Genomic DNA, 16,294 nt, shown 5'->3' with positions numbered 1-16,294 from the left:
CCAGAGTTTGGAAAGATTTGCCAGGGAGATGAAGATTGCATCAGACAGGATCTAACTGTGACACTAACTGCCCGCACAGCGGCTGTTAGGGGCCAGCACAAGGAGAGCCTTTGTTGGATTTTATCAGCACATCTGGGCTCTAACTGACACTCGGGTGACATCTGCTCAAGATCCTGCTCCTGTGCTGCCTCTCACATCCCTGCACCACAGCAGAGAGGAACACAGGAGCACGCTGCTGGGCACAGCTGATGGAAGGAGCAACACCAGCAAAGCGTGACTTGTGAGTGCAGGATCTTGAAGTGCTGACAGCATTTCTCCAGCTGTGCAGACAGCTCCTGCCCTGCTGAGCACACTTCACAGGAGCCCTTTCACTCACAGGTTCTGAGTCGTGTTGTTTCCTTCAGCTGCAGCCTCTGACAAGTGTGGCAACTGTCAGGGGACTGAGAAGAAAGGAGGCCTTTGCTGTCAGCACAGCAGGTTCCCTCTTGTACTCAGTTCTTAGTTCCCATTACAAGCTCACAAGAGCAGGAGCAGGGCTGAGCCCATTTTACAACTCCTACATTCTTCAGCATTTCGCAGCTACGCTGTGAAGTTTCTTATCCTTATCACAAACCAGCTCTGTAAACATCCGCAGGCTCTTATCACACACCACCTCTCCTAGGTTCTGTTGTCCCTCCAAATGCTTCCTCTGTTCTCCTGACTGCACAGGAATTTCACTTCATACCTGCATGCTGGCACAGGCCGGGGCTCAGAACCCACCTGCTCCCAGCTTGCAGGAAATGCCCCTGACCTCACAGTCTCTAAGACCCACCATGTCCACGTCCCTCCTTCTCACCCTTCATGCTGCAGGCCATACAGAACTGCTGAGCAGCATAAGATCGATCTCAAACTGAAGCTCTTGAGAGCAGCAAAGGGGAAACATCAGTGGGAGGCCTCTTGTTTTTTCTGCTCTGGCAAGGACTTCCCCATCCCCTGTTACATGACAGAGAGAACCCAGAGATTCTGCTCTCCTCCCCACCTGTGGCACTTGTGGAAATCACTTCTGGAAAAGAAGCTCTGCCACTTCCTGTCAAAGACCCAGACCAGATCCAGAACAGTCAGTTCAAAGATTTTATTTAACTGTCATAAAAGGAGAAGCAGACGATGATTCCAAACCTGTTAACCTGGGTCTAGGATTTACAGACAATATGCACCAAATCAAATGAACAAAAATCTCTCTAGGGGCAGGGCAGAGGAGAGTTAGAGGCAAAGACGTAGCTACGAGAAAGCCACATGTACTTGGTCCCAGTTCTAATACAACCTCAATGTGGGAGGATCGAAATAAGAGGGCTGTGGAGCTGGAACATGCCTGCCCAGTGGTCGGGGGGTCGCAGGCCCCAGAGGCCCCCGTCACCCCTAAGTGCCACATCAGCACAGCTGCGGACAGCAGGCTGCACTGCTGCAGGGTCTGCTATGGGCACGAGGGAGGAGGGAGTAGAGTGTCAAGGCAATAAATACTGACACGCCAGGCACAGATTTTAAAGGCAGAACAGATACATAAGGCATTAACCGCTTCTGAATACTTGACCATTGCAAGCTCTTTGTTGATCGCATCAGGAGAGCAGCTGCAGAAACAGACTAGTCCATCCTCAGCCCAAAACAGCTGGGAGGGCAGGTGCTATCCTGGTATTTCAGTGCTTTGCAGCTACTTTGGCTGCAATGAGAAGTCTGAGGTGATGGCAAAACTGGTGACTCCCGCACCTACCTGCCTCGCAACCCCCTCTGTGCCTTGGAGGCATCGGGGCTGCCCAGAGAGTCCGGAGCTCTGCATACCAGGCCAGGGCAGCTCTCTGGGCAGTGGGAGGGACGGCCTGGGGAAAGGGCTAGATGTCACCTGGGATGTCACACTGCCCTCCCTTCTGGAGATGTCCAGTCTTGAGTGAAGAATGGACCAGCAGCAAAGCGGGAAGTTGTGAATCTTTCCTAATATTCCATGAGGGGCGTGACCAAAATGAGTGCTATGTCAACAGACATGGGGAGGGTCGGTGGCATTTAAAAAGTGTAACAGGGGCAGGGCCCCCTCCCTAGAGGATACGTGTTACACATTAAGGCATCATGGTTACGGGGAACATCCACAAATGAAGGTGCCAGCATTCTCAGGACACCAAATGGATGGAAGGGGCGGGCTGAACATGATTTTAGCCAACAAAGAAATTCAAATAGCTGCCTGGCATCAAAGTTCTTCAGCTACTTGGAGGCAGTAGCTACCCTGAGCTGTGCACAGGAAAGCTAAGCACAAAATCCTACACAGAATATAGAAATCTCCTCTTCAGCACCAACCAGAATAAAGGAAGGTGAGAAGCAGCAAAGGGCCTGGGAAAGGAGCAAGTGCTCCCACCTCAGTGCTGGGACAGAATGGCCCCAGGACGGGCAGCTGGAGATCAGATGCAGACAGCACGGTTTGGTCAACTGGATTCAGTGATTCTCTCGGGAGGGGGCACATTACAAAACTCTGATCAAATTTTAACAGGGGATGAAAGGTAAGGGGGGTTCCAATGTCAGCACTTTGGTACAGGGAGGGATTTCTACGGTAGCCACTTGTCTGATTCACGCTCTCTGGGGATTAGCTTTGGGAAGGGCTAGTCCTTCCATTCCTTCTTGATGGTCAGGTTCCACTCCCAGGACAGATGGTCAGTCTTATCATCATCTGTGAATTTGGATTTGATGTTGTAGCTGCCCCGGGCCAGCATGCCCTTAGGAGCTTCTTCCATGGGGGTCAGAAACTCGTATTCCTCTGCTCGGGGCCCATAGCTCCCAACCATGTATTCAGTCTTGTCAACTACGAAAAAAAGAGGAAGAAGGAAGCTATTTAAAAGCTTCCAATGTATTTGGGGCGAGGCTAAAGCAAATGAAAGGTCTACGATCACTACAATTCACAAACAGCAAAAGCAGCTGTAAGAACATCACCCACATTAACAGCTCCACTCATTCCAGAAACAGCTCCTTCCAGAAGGAGCAAAACCCAGCACTCGTACTGCTGTCCACACAGCAACAATCTGTTCAACTCCAGTCTCCAGCAGTGAGTGCACACCAAGCTCAGGCACAGCAGAGCCAGCACAACAGGTGGCTCCCTGCAGCACAGCCAGAAACCTCCACACCTTGCCACAGTGGAGAGTTTGCTAAAGAACATCTCTTTCCACTTTGAGTTGCTGGGGTACCCACACAAAAGCATCCATCACAGCAACAGAAAGAGCAGGAAGCCCTCACAAAAAGCAGTACCTAAAACACAGAGAAGCACTTACTTTTCACTCCTTTCCGGAATGTGTGCTGAATATACTTCAACCCTGACACAATCTCCCTGTTAACCTGCAGAGACAAGCAAAGACTGTCAAAGACGGATCTCCACATGCTGCCCACCCCACCCACTGCAGGGAAATATTTCCTCCATCACACCTATTTGGGGGCCCTATGATGGAGTTGCAGTGATCGGGTGCTCTAAATTTCACCAGTTGTTCAGTTTGCAGATCTGAATCCTTACCCTAAAGGAGATTTTTATCCGGTATTCCACACCTTCTTTCAGCACAAAAGCTTGCTTCTTGTAGCTCTCCAGGTCACCTACACAGAAAGTAAACAATTGCTCTGAGTCCATTTGCATCGTGCTTTGGAAAGGATTTCAGCTATAAAAGGTGAAATGGAAAGTATCTGCAGCAGGGGACTGGACCCTTACTGGTTGTACAGCATGCATTTTATCCTTTTATTCTTGCAATTCAGGACTCTCCTTGATATGCTGCTTGTGCTACTTGAGGTGGCCAAGTGCTCCCCCAAGAAAGGGAACTGCAGCATAACAGTGCACTTAACTCAAGGATGTTCCTTTGTAAATGTCTGCTCCAAAGCTGTCACCATCTTGAAGCTGCTATTAGTGCGGCTGTGCAGGCTGGAGGACGGCTGGCTCCCCCAGCTGGCAGCTCAGACATTTATAAAACTAAGGCATGCAATATAGAGAAAGCTGAAAGGCCTTTGCTGAGATAGGGCTGCTGAGATGCAAGCTGAGGTGGGAAATCCTCTTGACCACGGCACCTGGCTCTGCATCCAGCAAAGAGGCATTTTGGACATGCAGGTGAGCTGCCCACCACAGCATCAGTGCCTTGGCAACACCTCCCTGAAGACCCCACATTAACCAGCGTTGACTCAGAGAAGGGCTGCTTTTGTTTCCCAGCCTACCTGTCAGGTCCAGCTCCAGAGGGCCAGGAGCAGTAGTACAGACCAACGTCAGTTTGGTCACCACCACATTTGGAGCATTGGGATCTAGAAGACAAAAATAAAAGGCTGTTAAACAACTAGCCCTTGTACCAAGCAACTCGTTTCCCCTTCCACGGAAGTTCTTGAAAGAGTGAGAAAACCAGTGAGGGCTCCAACCTGTGTGATTTACACCCAGCCCACACACTCTCCCAGAACATCTCCCTCAGAGGTCAGAAAACAACCCCTCAGTCCCACTGCTTTATTCCAGGGGCCACTGAATAGTGGCAGACACTGCCCCTTGTGCTCCTGGCTATACTCACACCAAGTCACAAAGAGCTGGGGAGAGAACAGCTCCCAGACAGGAGCAGAGCTGAGGCCGGGGAGCCAGAGGTGGAGCTCACCTGCAGTCACGGTGACAGCACCGAGCAGTGCCTCCTTGTACTTGCGCAGACTCTCATCATCCTTGTCCAACTCCTGGATCTCCTGGATGCTCTTCTGGGCAGGTGGCTTATAGTTGACGGAGTGTTCGTCCTCCTCATTCTCAGCTGCGATTTGGGCCAGCTGCTCTGCTGTTGGCTCCTGCTCTGCCATCTTCACACACGCGAGTTACACTGAAGCAGGGAGGAGACGTTTAACTGTAGCTATCTGCTGCATATTGGCATAAACCAGCCATCCCAAAACAGCCCTGACTCCACAGGTCCCTCTCCCACCAGGTTCCCCACTCCAGAGGCACATTGCTGTCAAGGACCTGTGCCCCCCCCAGCCTGCCCTCGGCAGCCAAGATCCCATTTTCAGCCCTTACAAGAGGATTGGGAAAAGTAATCAGCCTCTGTGCTTTGTTCAGCAGCTGCAACAGAGAAATAGCCCACGCCATAGAAAAAAACAACTCCTCCACATGAACAGCTCAGTGATGCTTTCACTTGCAATCAGCTTGAGCCCAGAATAAACCCAGTTCAGTTCTGCTTCTCCATAGTACAACCTGGTGAGGAGAAGAACAGGCCCAGCCCCACCGCTGGCCCAAATGCCAGAAGCCTCAGCTGCAATCTGGAGCTCACAGTTTGTAATTCAATCAGAATCTACAATGGAAGGAGACACCTGGCTCAGCTGACCTCATCCTGATCCTTTCCAAAGATATGTGTCACAGAGCTGGGCAAACACATGGGTTGAAGACCGGTGTGTAGATTGGCACTGCTTTGTAAGCCCCAGAGCACAGTGTAACCAGGAAACACCCAGCTGAGAGCTGGTCCAACAGCCATCAAAACACCAGGAAAAAGTGTCAGTAATTCCTGATGCATCACAAGGAGTGCTGCCCTACGGGTGATCCTACAGCAAACATCAGCTTGGACTGCTCTGAGGGCTTAAAAACACTCAGCTGACAACTTTTGAAAGGCTTCTCAGACAAAATCCTCCACAAATGACGTGCAGATGGATGCAGGTATTCCCGTTATTACCTGGCATTTCCACGTCCCATTCTGCATTCCTGTCTGGAGTCGTGTATCAGCACACATGACTCAGACTGGAAAACTGCATTCTTTGCTCTGCCATCCAGTTTCCAAATAAATCAACACTATGATCTTAATTCTGATCTCCACGTGCCCCCACAGAAGACCAGGATACATCCAGAAATGCTGACTTGTAAAGGAAAACCCAAAGTCTGCAGCACAGGCTATGCTACGTAAGCCAACTGCTATTTGCTCTTCTCCTCTTGGAACTAGCTGACATAACAGCCCTTAACTCAACGACTTCATTCCTACCCAATGTGTCACCCAGACAGGGAGAGAAAAACCTGAGCGCTGGCACTGAGCACACACAGCTCACAGAGCACATTGTGCAGTGACACAAGACAAGTTGTGTCTGCCTCCATCTTGAGCCTGGCGACAGCTGCAAGAGCACAACAGCAGAGGTATGTGTAGATGGTGTTTTTAGCCATAAATATTAGGAATGTTCTGCCAAGGAGACAAATTAGAGTGATATGTTGCACATCTCTGCCTGATGACTATGGCTGATCCAGGGTATGAGAGCGGCCTCCAGCACAGCACCAGGGCTGTAGCTCAATGCTGGCACTGAGATGAGGTGCTGTCAGATCCCGTGTGGGTGAACCCCCAGCCAAACACAAGAGCAAATCTGAGCTGCCCTGGGCTGGCAGCACCTCCCAGGGAGGCTGGGGCACCAACATGGGTGCACAAAGGGTACTTGCAGCGGGCATCAAAACCTGACTGAGCTCTACCAGCAGAAAGGGATTCTCCAGGTCCCTGGCACTGATTGCCATGGAAATTTACATTCAAATCTTATGCCATACATGAGCAACCGAGTAGCTCTCACCCTAGAAAATCCATATCGAAACCAGTCATTTCCTTTAGGCTCCCATCCAAGAAAGCTTCCAGGCTTGAAGGCTCCCAAAAGTGTTCAACAAACACTCACTCAAGCATTTGTTCCAGTGCTTAATCTCATTTTGCCCTCAGTTTCAGCTCCAAGCCAGACTTCACCCCTCCCCTCCCTCCCCCACGAGCACCCCATGGAAGTCCATGGGTGAAAAGTGGCTCTTCAAACTGACCCAAAGTTACCAGAAACAGCAAGCAATGTTCCAAACAGCAGCTCAAGACAGGCTGGGTCTCAGCTCTGCAAGGAAGCACAGGAAAAATGTGCAGCGAGGCCTGGAGGAGCCTCATGGAGCTGGCTGCACCACAGCCCCTCTGCTGCAGTGTTCTGATGGCATCGTGCTCCCACTGCGCCCGGCTGACCCTGCTCCCAGCACACAGCATTGTGCAGCCTCACATCACAGTGCTCAGCTGCTGCCCTGAGTATTCTGCCAGGGAGAAAGGAGGCTCCCAGCAGCATCAGGCTGCTCCGTGCTTCTATAACAATGCATTTCCTACAGCCTAGAATGAGTAGAACAGAGCTGGTCGGGTGCATGCAGGAGGAGCTGTCGTACTGCTAGGCAGAGCAGAGCTGAGGGACTCAACACACTGGAACACTGGGTCGGGCATCCATCTCATGCCATGCCCAACGTCCTGTAGGATCATGGCTCCAGCACATGCTGCTGCAGAGGTGGGGGCAGAGGAACGGGGACCTGAGGCCACAACCCCTTCAGAGGGCTCAGCCTCGTGACTGAAACCTCCCAGAACACCAACCTCCAGCAGCAATGGCACCTTCAGCCCTGAGCCTCACACCCAGGCACCACCCCAAGGCCTCTGCAAGGAATTCCCCCTCAGCAACTTTGAAACCCGGAAGGCACCTGCACACCCTGTGCGGCACCGCCCGAGCCCATGGCTCTGACTGCAGACACACCTGGCTCACAGAACAGTGCAGCTGCTGCCTCTGTGCCACCCTGCACTCAACCACAGGAGAGCACTGCGGCCTCAGGGATGTCCCAGAATGTCTGGAAATGGAAGCTCTGCTGGTTACTGGGGCCTGCAGAAAGCAGCAGAAACCAAATTATTTCCCATCTGCAGATCTGCACTCAGCTGCCTGCGCCGCTTCCTGAAGTCAGCAGTTTCTCCTGAGTTCTCTCAGTATTTTTAGTTCGATACCAAGGAGCGAACAGCAGTGAACACACGAGCCCCACCTTCTGCCAGATAGAAACACTGCTAGGAAAAGAACACCGTTATCAGGCAGGGATGAGCAGTGATTTCTTTACATGCCAGGGCCACGATCCCAAGGTACTTGTGCAGTGACATAAGAGTGGTCAGAGTCTTTACAGATGACCTAATTGGCTTCGGACATCCGTCAGGCCTCAGCTCAGCCACGGACACACACAGCGCCAATTCAAGCAGTCCACACCCTTCCTTTTTTCGCTGCAGCACAAGGGAAAGCTGATGAAGCTGCACAGCAAAGCCACTTGGAATCCAATGTGGCTTTCTGCAAGGTTACTTCCCACACAGGTCGGTTCAACCACCCTGGTTCATCTCAGGGCTGCATAAGCTGCTGTGCTGCAGAAACAGGAAGCAAGAGCTGCTAAAACCAGTTCAAGCAGCACAGACACCCCGTATGATGGCAGCTCGAGGGGCCAGACGTGAGCTTGCCCAGAGCCAGGTCTAATTGCGTGGCAGCAGCAGAGCAGTGACCCCCCCCCAGTGCTGCCTGCAGGCAGGTTTAGCCTCAGGAGCACAGCGCTGGGTGCTCCCACAGCATTGCTGAGCTGCTTTATGAGCATGGAGATCTCCCGCCTTGCCCTAAGGCTGATCCCTGTCACAGCTCCAGGCGTGGGGAGGAGCTGTGGGTCGCACAGCAGCTGCTGCCAGGTGCTCTGCAGCCAGATCCGCAGTTGTGCACCGTGCTGGTGACACTGCCCTGCACTGCACAACACCTGCAGGTATCACCTGCCACGAGCATCACCCGAGAACGAGCAGACAGCTCCCACTGCTTATCGGATTTAAGAAGCCCTTGCAGCCTCGTACTCAAACAAGCTGCACGGTGAGCACTATGCACCTGTAAGTACAACGACTGCAGAGCTACAGCACGACCACACTGCAGGAGCTGCAAATGTCTCCTGGGCACCACGTGGAAGCGGCCGCCACTCAGCATCTCTGGGACAAGAACGGGACCACTGCAAGAGAACCGAGCCCATAGAGCACTATATAGAGCACTACGGCCGGGACCTGAAGCTCTCACAGCGATAATTGAGTGCTACAACCGAGAGCTCTTTAAGAGAAGGAAGTCACGGCTTCACGCAACGCGCCCGCCCAGGCAGGGAAACGGCACCATCCTTCCGGCACGGCCATGAGGCCCCGCAGCCCGGACAGCGCTCACTGCCGCTCCATCCTCCATCCTGCACCCGGTGCTGCACCGACGTCTCGGCTCTAACGCCAAACGAACCCAACCGTGGGGAAGTCGCCTTCAAGTTCCTCCTTTCAAAGCTCGAAACCATTTATGGAGAATCTATTTGAAGCCAGCGGGTCCCCACCCGGCTCCGGTCCGACAGCGGCGGCCGGGGCGGCCTCAAGGCACGAAGGCGCCGCTCTTCGCTCCGCTCCCCGCCGCGCACCCGGACGGCGCCCGCTGCCCCCTCGGCCGCGCCCCGGACCCTGGCGTGGCGCTGAGCCCGCGGGACCCGGCCCGGCCGCAGCGCACATGGCGGATCCCGGCGCCCCCCGCCCCGCTCCCTTGGCCCCGCCCCGCCCGGTCCCGCCGTCCCGGCCGCTCTCACCGTCCGCGCCGCGGTCCAACGCCGCCGGGATCCGCCCAGCCGCCCGCGCACCCCCGCACTTCCGGGACACGCCCGTCACTTCCCGTTATACGAGGGCGTGTCCCGCTCCTCACTTCCTGCCTCGACGCTGCGTTCTGATTGGCTCAGGGAGTACGCGCGCGTTCGCCGCGCAGCGCGGGCGCGGGAAAGGAGCGCGCGGCAGGGAGCAGGCGGAGCTCTAGACACGGTTCTATTTTATTACGGCAAAGGTGAAAAAGCCACCTCGGCCCAACAGGCAACCAGTAAAATTTATCCCAAAAATAACTCGGTACAAAACGGGTCTGGCTTCAGAATTAAAAAAAACCTTTACATGAGTTTAAAACCTATTCCAAAACATAAAAGTAAAACAAATCCCATCCTTGATATTAGTAGCCACAGTCGCACACCCCTCCCGCCACACAGCATGGAATGAGATGTCTGCAGTCCTTCCATGCGCCGCTCAACGCTTTAGCTGGTGTCCATCTGGAAGAGAACAGAGAGGAGCGTCAGCAGCCACCATGACCCCATAACCCACCATGGCCCCATAACCCACCACGGCCCCATAACCCACCATGACCCCACAACCCACCATGGCCCCACAACCCCCCAGCTCCATCCCCAACCCTGACACCCCCCAGCCCTGCCTGCCAACCCCAGGATGCTGCTGCCTCAATGGCGGAGATGCAGCCCAATCCACAGCACACACTGAGCAGACCTAAACTGCACCTCAGTGCTTGGGCCAAGTCCCTGCATCACTTCTTAACTGATTCTCAGTTAAGACTTTAGTCTTGTTGTGGCACAATATCTGAGCTCATTCTGAATGAAAGAAACCATGTGCACTGCTCTGCTCATCCACCTGCATTAGGGGTGATCAGCATCATTGACTTTTTTTCCTTTCTTAGCACCAAGCTGGTTATTTTATGTGTTTTTTCTTTTTGCTTTTCATTTTTCCAGCCTATTATCCCTTTGGGCTTTGGTTCATAGCTTTCGTTCATCACACATCTTGATTACTGCCAATTCTGGTTGACACAGGCTTCAACAAGCCAGGAGAAGTTGGAAAAGGGGCTATTTATTACTCATGAGTAACAGTAGATGTGGAGAGCTAAGGCAGCTGAAGGAACAGGGCAATGCTCAGCTTTAGAGGGAGGCTATTTAAGTCAAATGACCTGAAAAACAATTTCTCTTTCCAGCCAGCTGCCAGTGTTTATCAAAAGGACGCTGTAGGTACCCGTGACCATCATGTGAGCAGCACTTACCCTGGCATTGTAAGCATCCAGCTGTGCATCTAGTTCTTCTGCAGAGAGCTGCTGTTTGGAAGTTCTTCCAGCCCCTCTGCCTCTCCCTCTGCTCCCACCACGACTACCTCGCCTGGTACCTCCACCACCAAATCCTCCTGTACCACCACGGTTTCTGGTCATTCCACCTCTGTTTACACTGTGATTTTTAAAAAGCAACTGTTATAGTGCATTCTGGTTAACCCCAACAGGCACTCAGAAGGTTGCAGGACACGAGGAGGATTCCATGCTTCCTACACAGGCCAGTTCACTCCCCGTGCTGACTGGCACAGCGACTCCCGCGGCTTCTCACCTCTGTGCTGGTCTCCTCTGTGTATCTATCTGTGATGTAACCAGCTGAATGTTCATGGGGCGCCCTGCAGGAAAAGCAGCCAGTTACCCTGTGAGTGTGGCAGGCACACAGATGCCATCAGCCGTGCAGAGAAGCACACGACAGCCACAGAGACTCACCATCCAAGGGGACTCCATTGTACTGCTTCATAGCTTTCAGAGCATCTGCTTTCCTTTCAAAATGCACATCTGCTGTTCCTAGACTGCGTCCGGATCTGTCGTAGTGCACTGCTGCCTTCTTCAAGGTCCCAAATTCCGCAAAGAGTTCCTGAGAAACAGAGGGAGAAGTGAATATGCTTCAGTCAGCTCTGCAAACACCGAGCAGCCCAGAGAAGGTGCAGGCAGCTCCTGCTTTCAGCAATATCATGTACATTCCATGACACCACGCAAATAGCACCAGTGAAAGAAGGAACACAGGCCACTAAAGACTTCCAGAAAGCAGCCACAGGTGGCAGAAACAAACAGGATTTCATATCCACCACTTGAAGGGTGCTTGTATACAGCCAACAAAGTGGCCCCAAGGTATGCTGACCTGCTCCTCTTCCCAGGGACATTGCCAGTCTGTATAAACTGAAAGCAGGAAATCTTCTACTGAAGAGCATCGTTTACCATCACGAGCGATGGAAGGCTGCAACAGTGGAGCCACCCATTTTGTTTCACAGAGGCTACATCTAAGATGTACATCTGGGGACATCTCACTACTTTGCAAGTTTATACCTACACCCCACTCTTCAAATGTTTGAAGCACACAGAATTGTCAGGTGTCCAAAGCAGACACCACAGGCTGCCTTCCATATCACCTGCAGCAGAGCCCAAACACTATTCCAGCCATCTCTATAATTCCTATCCAAGCATTTGAAAGGAGCATATAAATATTTTCACTTCTTAAGCCAGCTGCACTTTATGCAAGCCTGTCAGTGAGTTTCTCTACTGTGTCCATTTACTAAACATGAACATACAGCACCCAACAAGCTTTCTGGAAGACAGCACCACATGGGAGGAGAGGTGCTCCATCACATCCCTGTCCTGCAGAGAAGCTGGAGCCACAGCACCACACATACTCCTACAAGAGCAACGTGAACGAGGCTCCCACCAAGCCCCTCATTCCTCAGCACTGAGCTGAGCAGAACCATATTAATGACACAATCAGCACAGAAACAAAGAAAACAATCAGTGCAGCTTAGTGGAAAATTACGGGATGGGCAGTAACAAAGAGGTACAAACCCATTAAGTCAGCTTTGCTGCTACATATAATATACACAGATGTTTGTCTGCTCCTGCAGTTCAAGCCAACTGTGAAAAGGAAACATTCAACTGCCACACAAAACACATTAATTCCTTACATTGAGATAACTTTACAGATTCACTTTTACACGTTTGGGCCTGATTACAGCAAACAGGAAATGTATATCAACTGAAACTAAACTCACTTGAGGAAAAAACAGTGGTTTTAAGTGCATCGCTCAATAACTAGGTGACCTAAAAAAGCTCACTTCCAATACTCCTGATGCAGACAGGTTGAACCGGAATGAATTAACAGAAGAAAACATAGAAGTGATTTAGTTATTTTTTTCTAGAGGAGATGCAAGGACCAGAAACCATCCAAAGCTCTTTGCAATGTGACTAAGTCAGGAAAACCCTTCAGATTGGATGCTCCTTGGATCTGCAGATGTTTCTGCACAACTTGTTGCCCACAAGTAAGAGCAGCCCCACAGCTGTGACTGCTGTGTCACAGGCACAGTGACTGCAAACAGCCTGCACCCAGGGCACAGCTGGAACAAGGGATTGAGCTGCAGCTGGTAACTCAGCTAGAACATTTATCTGTCATAAGATACATGTGGTAATTGTGGAAATGACAACATGAGCGAGCAGGTACCCCCTCACAGACCAGACTTCTCAATATCACTGGTGCTTCTATAAGAACACCTTGAGACTGAACAAAACTTTAACAAAAAGTACATAAACAGGTACTATGAAAACAGCGCCAATAGATGTATATATAGAGCTACTGAACGTCTGGAATTACACAGACCTTAAAAGCTCACACAGCCTGTGCTAAGCTCTGCAATCACAGCAGGACTGAGCGAAGGCAACATCCCCCCCACAGCATCGTGGTAGAGATATTTCATATGTGATTACCTACAGCTCCATAAAGACTGGGACTCTTCTGAATCCAGCCACTCCAACTGCTCAGCTCAGAGCCCCAGCAGTGCGTGAAGCAAAGGGCCAGGCACCGTGTGAAGGGCCCTTCCAATGGGAGCAGGGCCAGCAATGCTCTATGGCCACCCCCAGCACCCAGCACCGATGGAATGAATGAAACCCCCCGGGAACAGCGCCGAGCCCGTACCTGGATATCCGCATCTGAGACGCCGAAGTCCAAGTTGGAGACGAGCAGCTTCCCGCCGGTCTCCACCCCGGCGCCGGCCCCGAAGCCGCTGTCGAACAGATCGTGCTGCCACTTCTCGGGGAGCTGCTTCGGCTGGAACGACACGGACGTTTCGCTGAGCGCCGCCGGGTCCCGCCGGGACGGCTCGACCGCCGGCAACGGACAAAGGGCCGCCCGTCCCACCGCCCCCGCCCCGTCCACGAACCGCCGCCCCCCGCCCCGCACACCGGCCCCCTCCCTCCGGGCCCCGCCGACCGGGCTCCGCCCCCGCCCCCGTCCCGTACCCGGCTGTACGGCGCGGGCCGATTCCTGCCGCCGCCCCGGGCCATCACCGGCCTGTTCCTCACGGGGCCGCCGCCCGCTCGCCCGGCTCCCACGCCGCCCCGACCGGGCCCGCCCCCGCGGGTGACGCCGCCTCGGCCCCGGCCTCCCCGGCCGCCGCCCCGACCGCCGCCGCGTTGGCTTCGGTTGAGCTTAATGATATCGTCCAGGGACATGTCCATCTTGTCGGCCATGATGGCGGCTCCGCTCCGGGGCCTGCGCTTCCGGCCGCGCTGCGCCGACGCCGGAAGCGGAAGAGGCGGGACCGGCGGGCGGAGGCGCGCGTTCAGATTGGCGGGGCCTCGTGGGGGCGGCGGGCGGTACTTCCGGCGGGGCGGCGCGGACCGGAGAGCGGCACTTCCGGCGGCGATGAGGGTGAAGGTGCGGAGCTGGAGCGGAGTCGCCTCGTGGCTGTGGGTGGCGAACGACGAGAACTGCGGGATCTGCCGCATGGCCTTCAACGGCTGCTGCCCCGACTGTGAGTGCGGCGGGGCCCGGCACGGTACCCGGTCCGGTACCGGGTATGGTACTCGGTATGGTACCCGGTATGGTACCCGGTCCGGTACCCGGTATGGTACTCGGTATGGTACCCGGTCCCGTACCCGGTCCGGTACCCGGTCCCGTACCCGGTACTGTACCCGGTATGGTACCCGGTCCGGTGCGACCCGGCCCTTCCTGACTTTGTGTCCACGCCGCAGGCAAAGTGCCCGGGGACGACTGCCCGCTGGTGTGGGGGCAGTGCTCGCACTGTTTCCACATGCACTGCATCCTCAAGTGGCTGCACTCGCAGCAGGTCCAGCAGCACTGCCCCATGTGCCGCCAGGAGTGGAAGTTCAAGGAATGATCCTCCCCGCCTCCTCCCGCCGCTCCGGTCCCGGTTCCGTGGGCGGGGAGCGGCGCTTTCCCTCGTGCTGCGCGGCGGGGGCGGCCGCGGCCATAAAGACCCGGAGCGGCCGTTCCGCAGCGCTGCGCCCCCGCCGGCACGATGCGAGCCGCCCGCTGCCTGACTCTGGCTGTAGCCGTGATGCTGCTGTGCCGCCCCGCCGCGCCCTGGTACCGGCAGGCGGCCGCTCCGCTCTCCTACCCGGTGGGCAGAGCCTCGGGGCTGCTCTCCGGTCTCCGCCGCCTGCCCTACAGCCGCCGCTCCGACAGCAGAGGTGCCGCTGCTCCGCTCCGCACCGCGGTGAGTACCGGGATGCTCCGCTCCAGGAACGGGCTGGTACCAGGAATGCCCTGATTCCAGCAATGCCCTGATTCCAGCAATGCCCTGATCCCAGCAATGCCCAGATCCCAGCAATGCCCTGATCCCAGCAATGCCCTGATCCCAGCAATGCCCTGATCCCAGCAACGCCCAGATCCCAGCAATGCCCTGATACCAGGAACACCCACCTGCCCGGCTCCGCGGGCAGCCCTGCTCCAAAGTTCCCACCCAGGAATCTCTGTGATACTTTCCCCACAGGTGCCGTGTGTGATGGATGTGGACCCCAAGCTACGGAGCTGTCGGCTGCTATCGGGAGTCCCCGGTGCTCTGCAGTGCAGTGTGGCTGTAACCGTGTCCTTGGGCTCCACAGAGTGTGGGGGGGCCTGAGGTGGCACGGTGACTATAGTGACAATAAATGCACGTGGAATGGAAAGATGTTGTCTGTCCTTAAGGGGAGGGAAGCCTTTGGGGTTGGGGGGAGCCCACCAGGATCTGGGGCACACAGGGGTGCCCTGAGCAGCAGTGCCCACCCAGAGCTGTGTGCCCTCTGGAATGGGTGGGAGTTTGGGTAGTGCCACAGGCACTGGGGGATGGAGCACAGCTTGGGGCCCCACTGCTGAGCTTAAGGTGAAAAAAAAACAGTGCAGGGAGAAGGAATCCATTGAAATTGATCTTCCAGTGCGTGGAGCAGCCCAGCTCTGAGCACAGTGCCTGTGAGCAGAGCTGCTGCAGTGGGAAAGTCTTCCACATGGCTGAGGATGAATCCCCTACCCCTCCCTGCCATGTCTTCAGTTCTCTGAGTGATACAGGAGACAAATCTGAAGCTGGGGGGTGTTGTACAGGTCAGGGTAAGCCAAGCTGAGGAAGGATTTTACCCTGGGGTGGGAGATGCTCTGGGCTGAGGTCAGGGGAAGCCACACACTGACCCCCAGCAACACCAGCACTGCCACTGCTGAGACTCAGCCTCCAGGTTTGCACATCTACAGGAACTCATATCAGCACTGACACAGCCTCAGCCCTGCAGTCCAACTGTCCTGGTGGGACAGGGATGGTGCTTTTGGTTGCCCATGGCTGTTCACATCCCTGTCCTGCTGCCCCCATATTTGCCTGCAGCAGGCAAAGGCCCAGCCCCAGGGTGCAACCCCAGCCAGGGCAGCACACAGCACCCAAGCAGGCACACACAGGCCCTGGGGCCCTTGAGCAAGAGACAGGGCTGAATAGGCTGCAGACTGATCCAGCCCCATGCTGTGAAGGTGCCCCCACCCCATCGTGCACCCACGCAGGGCCCAGCACAGCCCCACATACCCAGCACTGCTGCCACCGCTCACAGCACTGCGCTTCACAGGGGTGGCTACTTTGGGATTGGTGCTGGAGCCGAA

General features: G+C 54.6%; 4 protein-coding genes across 4 annotated transcripts; 2 read left to right on the top strand and 2 right to left on the bottom strand.

Moving 5' to 3' along the window:
* Positions 1 to 1,096: 1,096 nt before the first annotated feature.
* ARHGDIA (Rho GDP dissociation inhibitor alpha) lies at positions 1,097 to 9,482 on the bottom strand. Its single transcript, XM_015879892.2, has 6 exons — positions 9,365 to 9,482; positions 4,620 to 4,829; positions 4,201 to 4,284; positions 3,518 to 3,594; positions 3,282 to 3,345; positions 1,097 to 2,818 (listed from the first exon to the last, which is right to left on the bottom strand). Exons 2-6 carry the CDS (start codon positions 4,807 to 4,809, stop codon positions 2,619 to 2,621), a joined length of 615 nt encoding a protein of 204 aa, XP_015735378.1. The 5' UTR covers positions 4,810 to 4,829; positions 9,365 to 9,482; the 3' UTR covers positions 1,097 to 2,618.
* A 98-nt stretch (positions 9,483 to 9,580) lies between these two features.
* On the bottom strand, positions 9,581 to 13,998 carry ALYREF (Aly/REF export factor). Its single transcript, XM_015879891.2, has 6 exons — positions 13,678 to 13,998; positions 13,355 to 13,486; positions 11,128 to 11,275; positions 10,970 to 11,033; positions 10,639 to 10,816; positions 9,581 to 9,865 (listed from the first exon to the last, which is right to left on the bottom strand). Exons 1-6 carry the CDS (start codon positions 13,906 to 13,908, stop codon positions 9,851 to 9,853), a joined length of 768 nt encoding a protein of 255 aa, XP_015735377.1. The 5' UTR covers positions 13,909 to 13,998; the 3' UTR covers positions 9,581 to 9,850.
* A 31-nt stretch (positions 13,999 to 14,029) lies between these two features.
* Positions 14,030 to 14,837, top strand: ANAPC11 (anaphase promoting complex subunit 11). Its single transcript, XM_015879893.2, has 2 exons — positions 14,030 to 14,192; positions 14,413 to 14,837. Exons 1-2 carry the CDS (start codon positions 14,084 to 14,086, stop codon positions 14,556 to 14,558), a joined length of 255 nt encoding a protein of 84 aa, XP_015735379.1. The 5' UTR covers positions 14,030 to 14,083; the 3' UTR covers positions 14,559 to 14,837.
* On the top strand, positions 14,676 to 15,348 carry NPB (neuropeptide B). The gene is made up of 2 exons (XM_032448220.1): positions 14,676 to 14,897; positions 15,174 to 15,348. The coding sequence occupies exons 1-2, from the start codon at positions 14,700 to 14,702 to the stop codon at positions 15,300 to 15,302; spliced, it is 327 nt and encodes a 108-aa protein (XP_032304111.1). The 5' UTR covers positions 14,676 to 14,699; the 3' UTR covers positions 15,303 to 15,348.
* The last annotated feature ends 946 nt before the right edge of the window (positions 15,349 to 16,294 follow it).

This window comes from Coturnix japonica, chromosome 18, assembly GCF_001577835.2.
Source record: "Coturnix japonica isolate 7356 chromosome 18, Coturnix japonica 2.1, whole genome shotgun sequence".
Taxonomy (NCBI): Eukaryota; Metazoa; Chordata; class Aves; order Galliformes; family Phasianidae; genus Coturnix; species Coturnix japonica.
The sequence above is the reverse complement of the archived record's forward strand: the minus strand, read 5'-3'. Positions and strand labels throughout refer to the sequence as shown.

Excerpts from the sequence above, each read along its gene's own strand:
- NPB (XM_032448220.1), top strand. The coding sequence starts at position 14,700 with ATGCGAGCCGCCCGCTGCCTGACTCTGGCTGTAGCCGTGATGCTGCTG. Across the intron at positions 14,898-15,173 it reads CTGCTCCGCTCCGCACCGCG|GTGCCGTGTGTGATGGATGT; the intron begins GTGAGTACCGGG and ends CTTTCCCCACAG.
- ARHGDIA (XM_015879892.2), bottom strand. The coding sequence starts at position 4,809 with ATGGCAGAGCAGGAGCCAACAGCAGAGCAGCTGGCCCAAATCGCAGCT. Across the intron at positions 3,595-4,200 it reads TCTGGAGCTGGACCTGACAG|GTGACCTGGAGAGCTACAAG; the intron begins GTAGGCTGGGAA and ends CTTTCTGTGTAG. Across the intron at positions 3,346-3,517 it reads GGATAAAAATCTCCTTTAGG|GTTAACAGGGAGATTGTGTC; the intron begins GTAAGGATTCAG and ends TTGTCTCTGCAG.
- ANAPC11 (XM_015879893.2), top strand. The coding sequence starts at position 14,084 with ATGAGGGTGAAGGTGCGGAGCTGGAGCGGAGTCGCCTCGTGGCTGTGG. Across the intron at positions 14,193-14,412 it reads CAACGGCTGCTGCCCCGACT|GCAAAGTGCCCGGGGACGAC; the intron begins GTGAGTGCGGCG and ends TCCACGCCGCAG.
- ALYREF (XM_015879891.2), bottom strand. The coding sequence starts at position 13,908 with ATGGCCGACAAGATGGACATGTCCCTGGACGATATCATTAAGCTCAAC. Across the intron at positions 11,276-13,354 it reads TCTCAGATGCGGATATCCAG|GAACTCTTTGCGGAATTTGG; the intron begins GTACGGGCTCGG and ends TCTGTTTCTCAG. Across the intron at positions 10,817-10,969 it reads CAGAGGAGACCAGCACAGAG|TGTAAACAGAGGTGGAATGA; the intron begins GTGAGAAGCCGC and ends TAAAAATCACAG.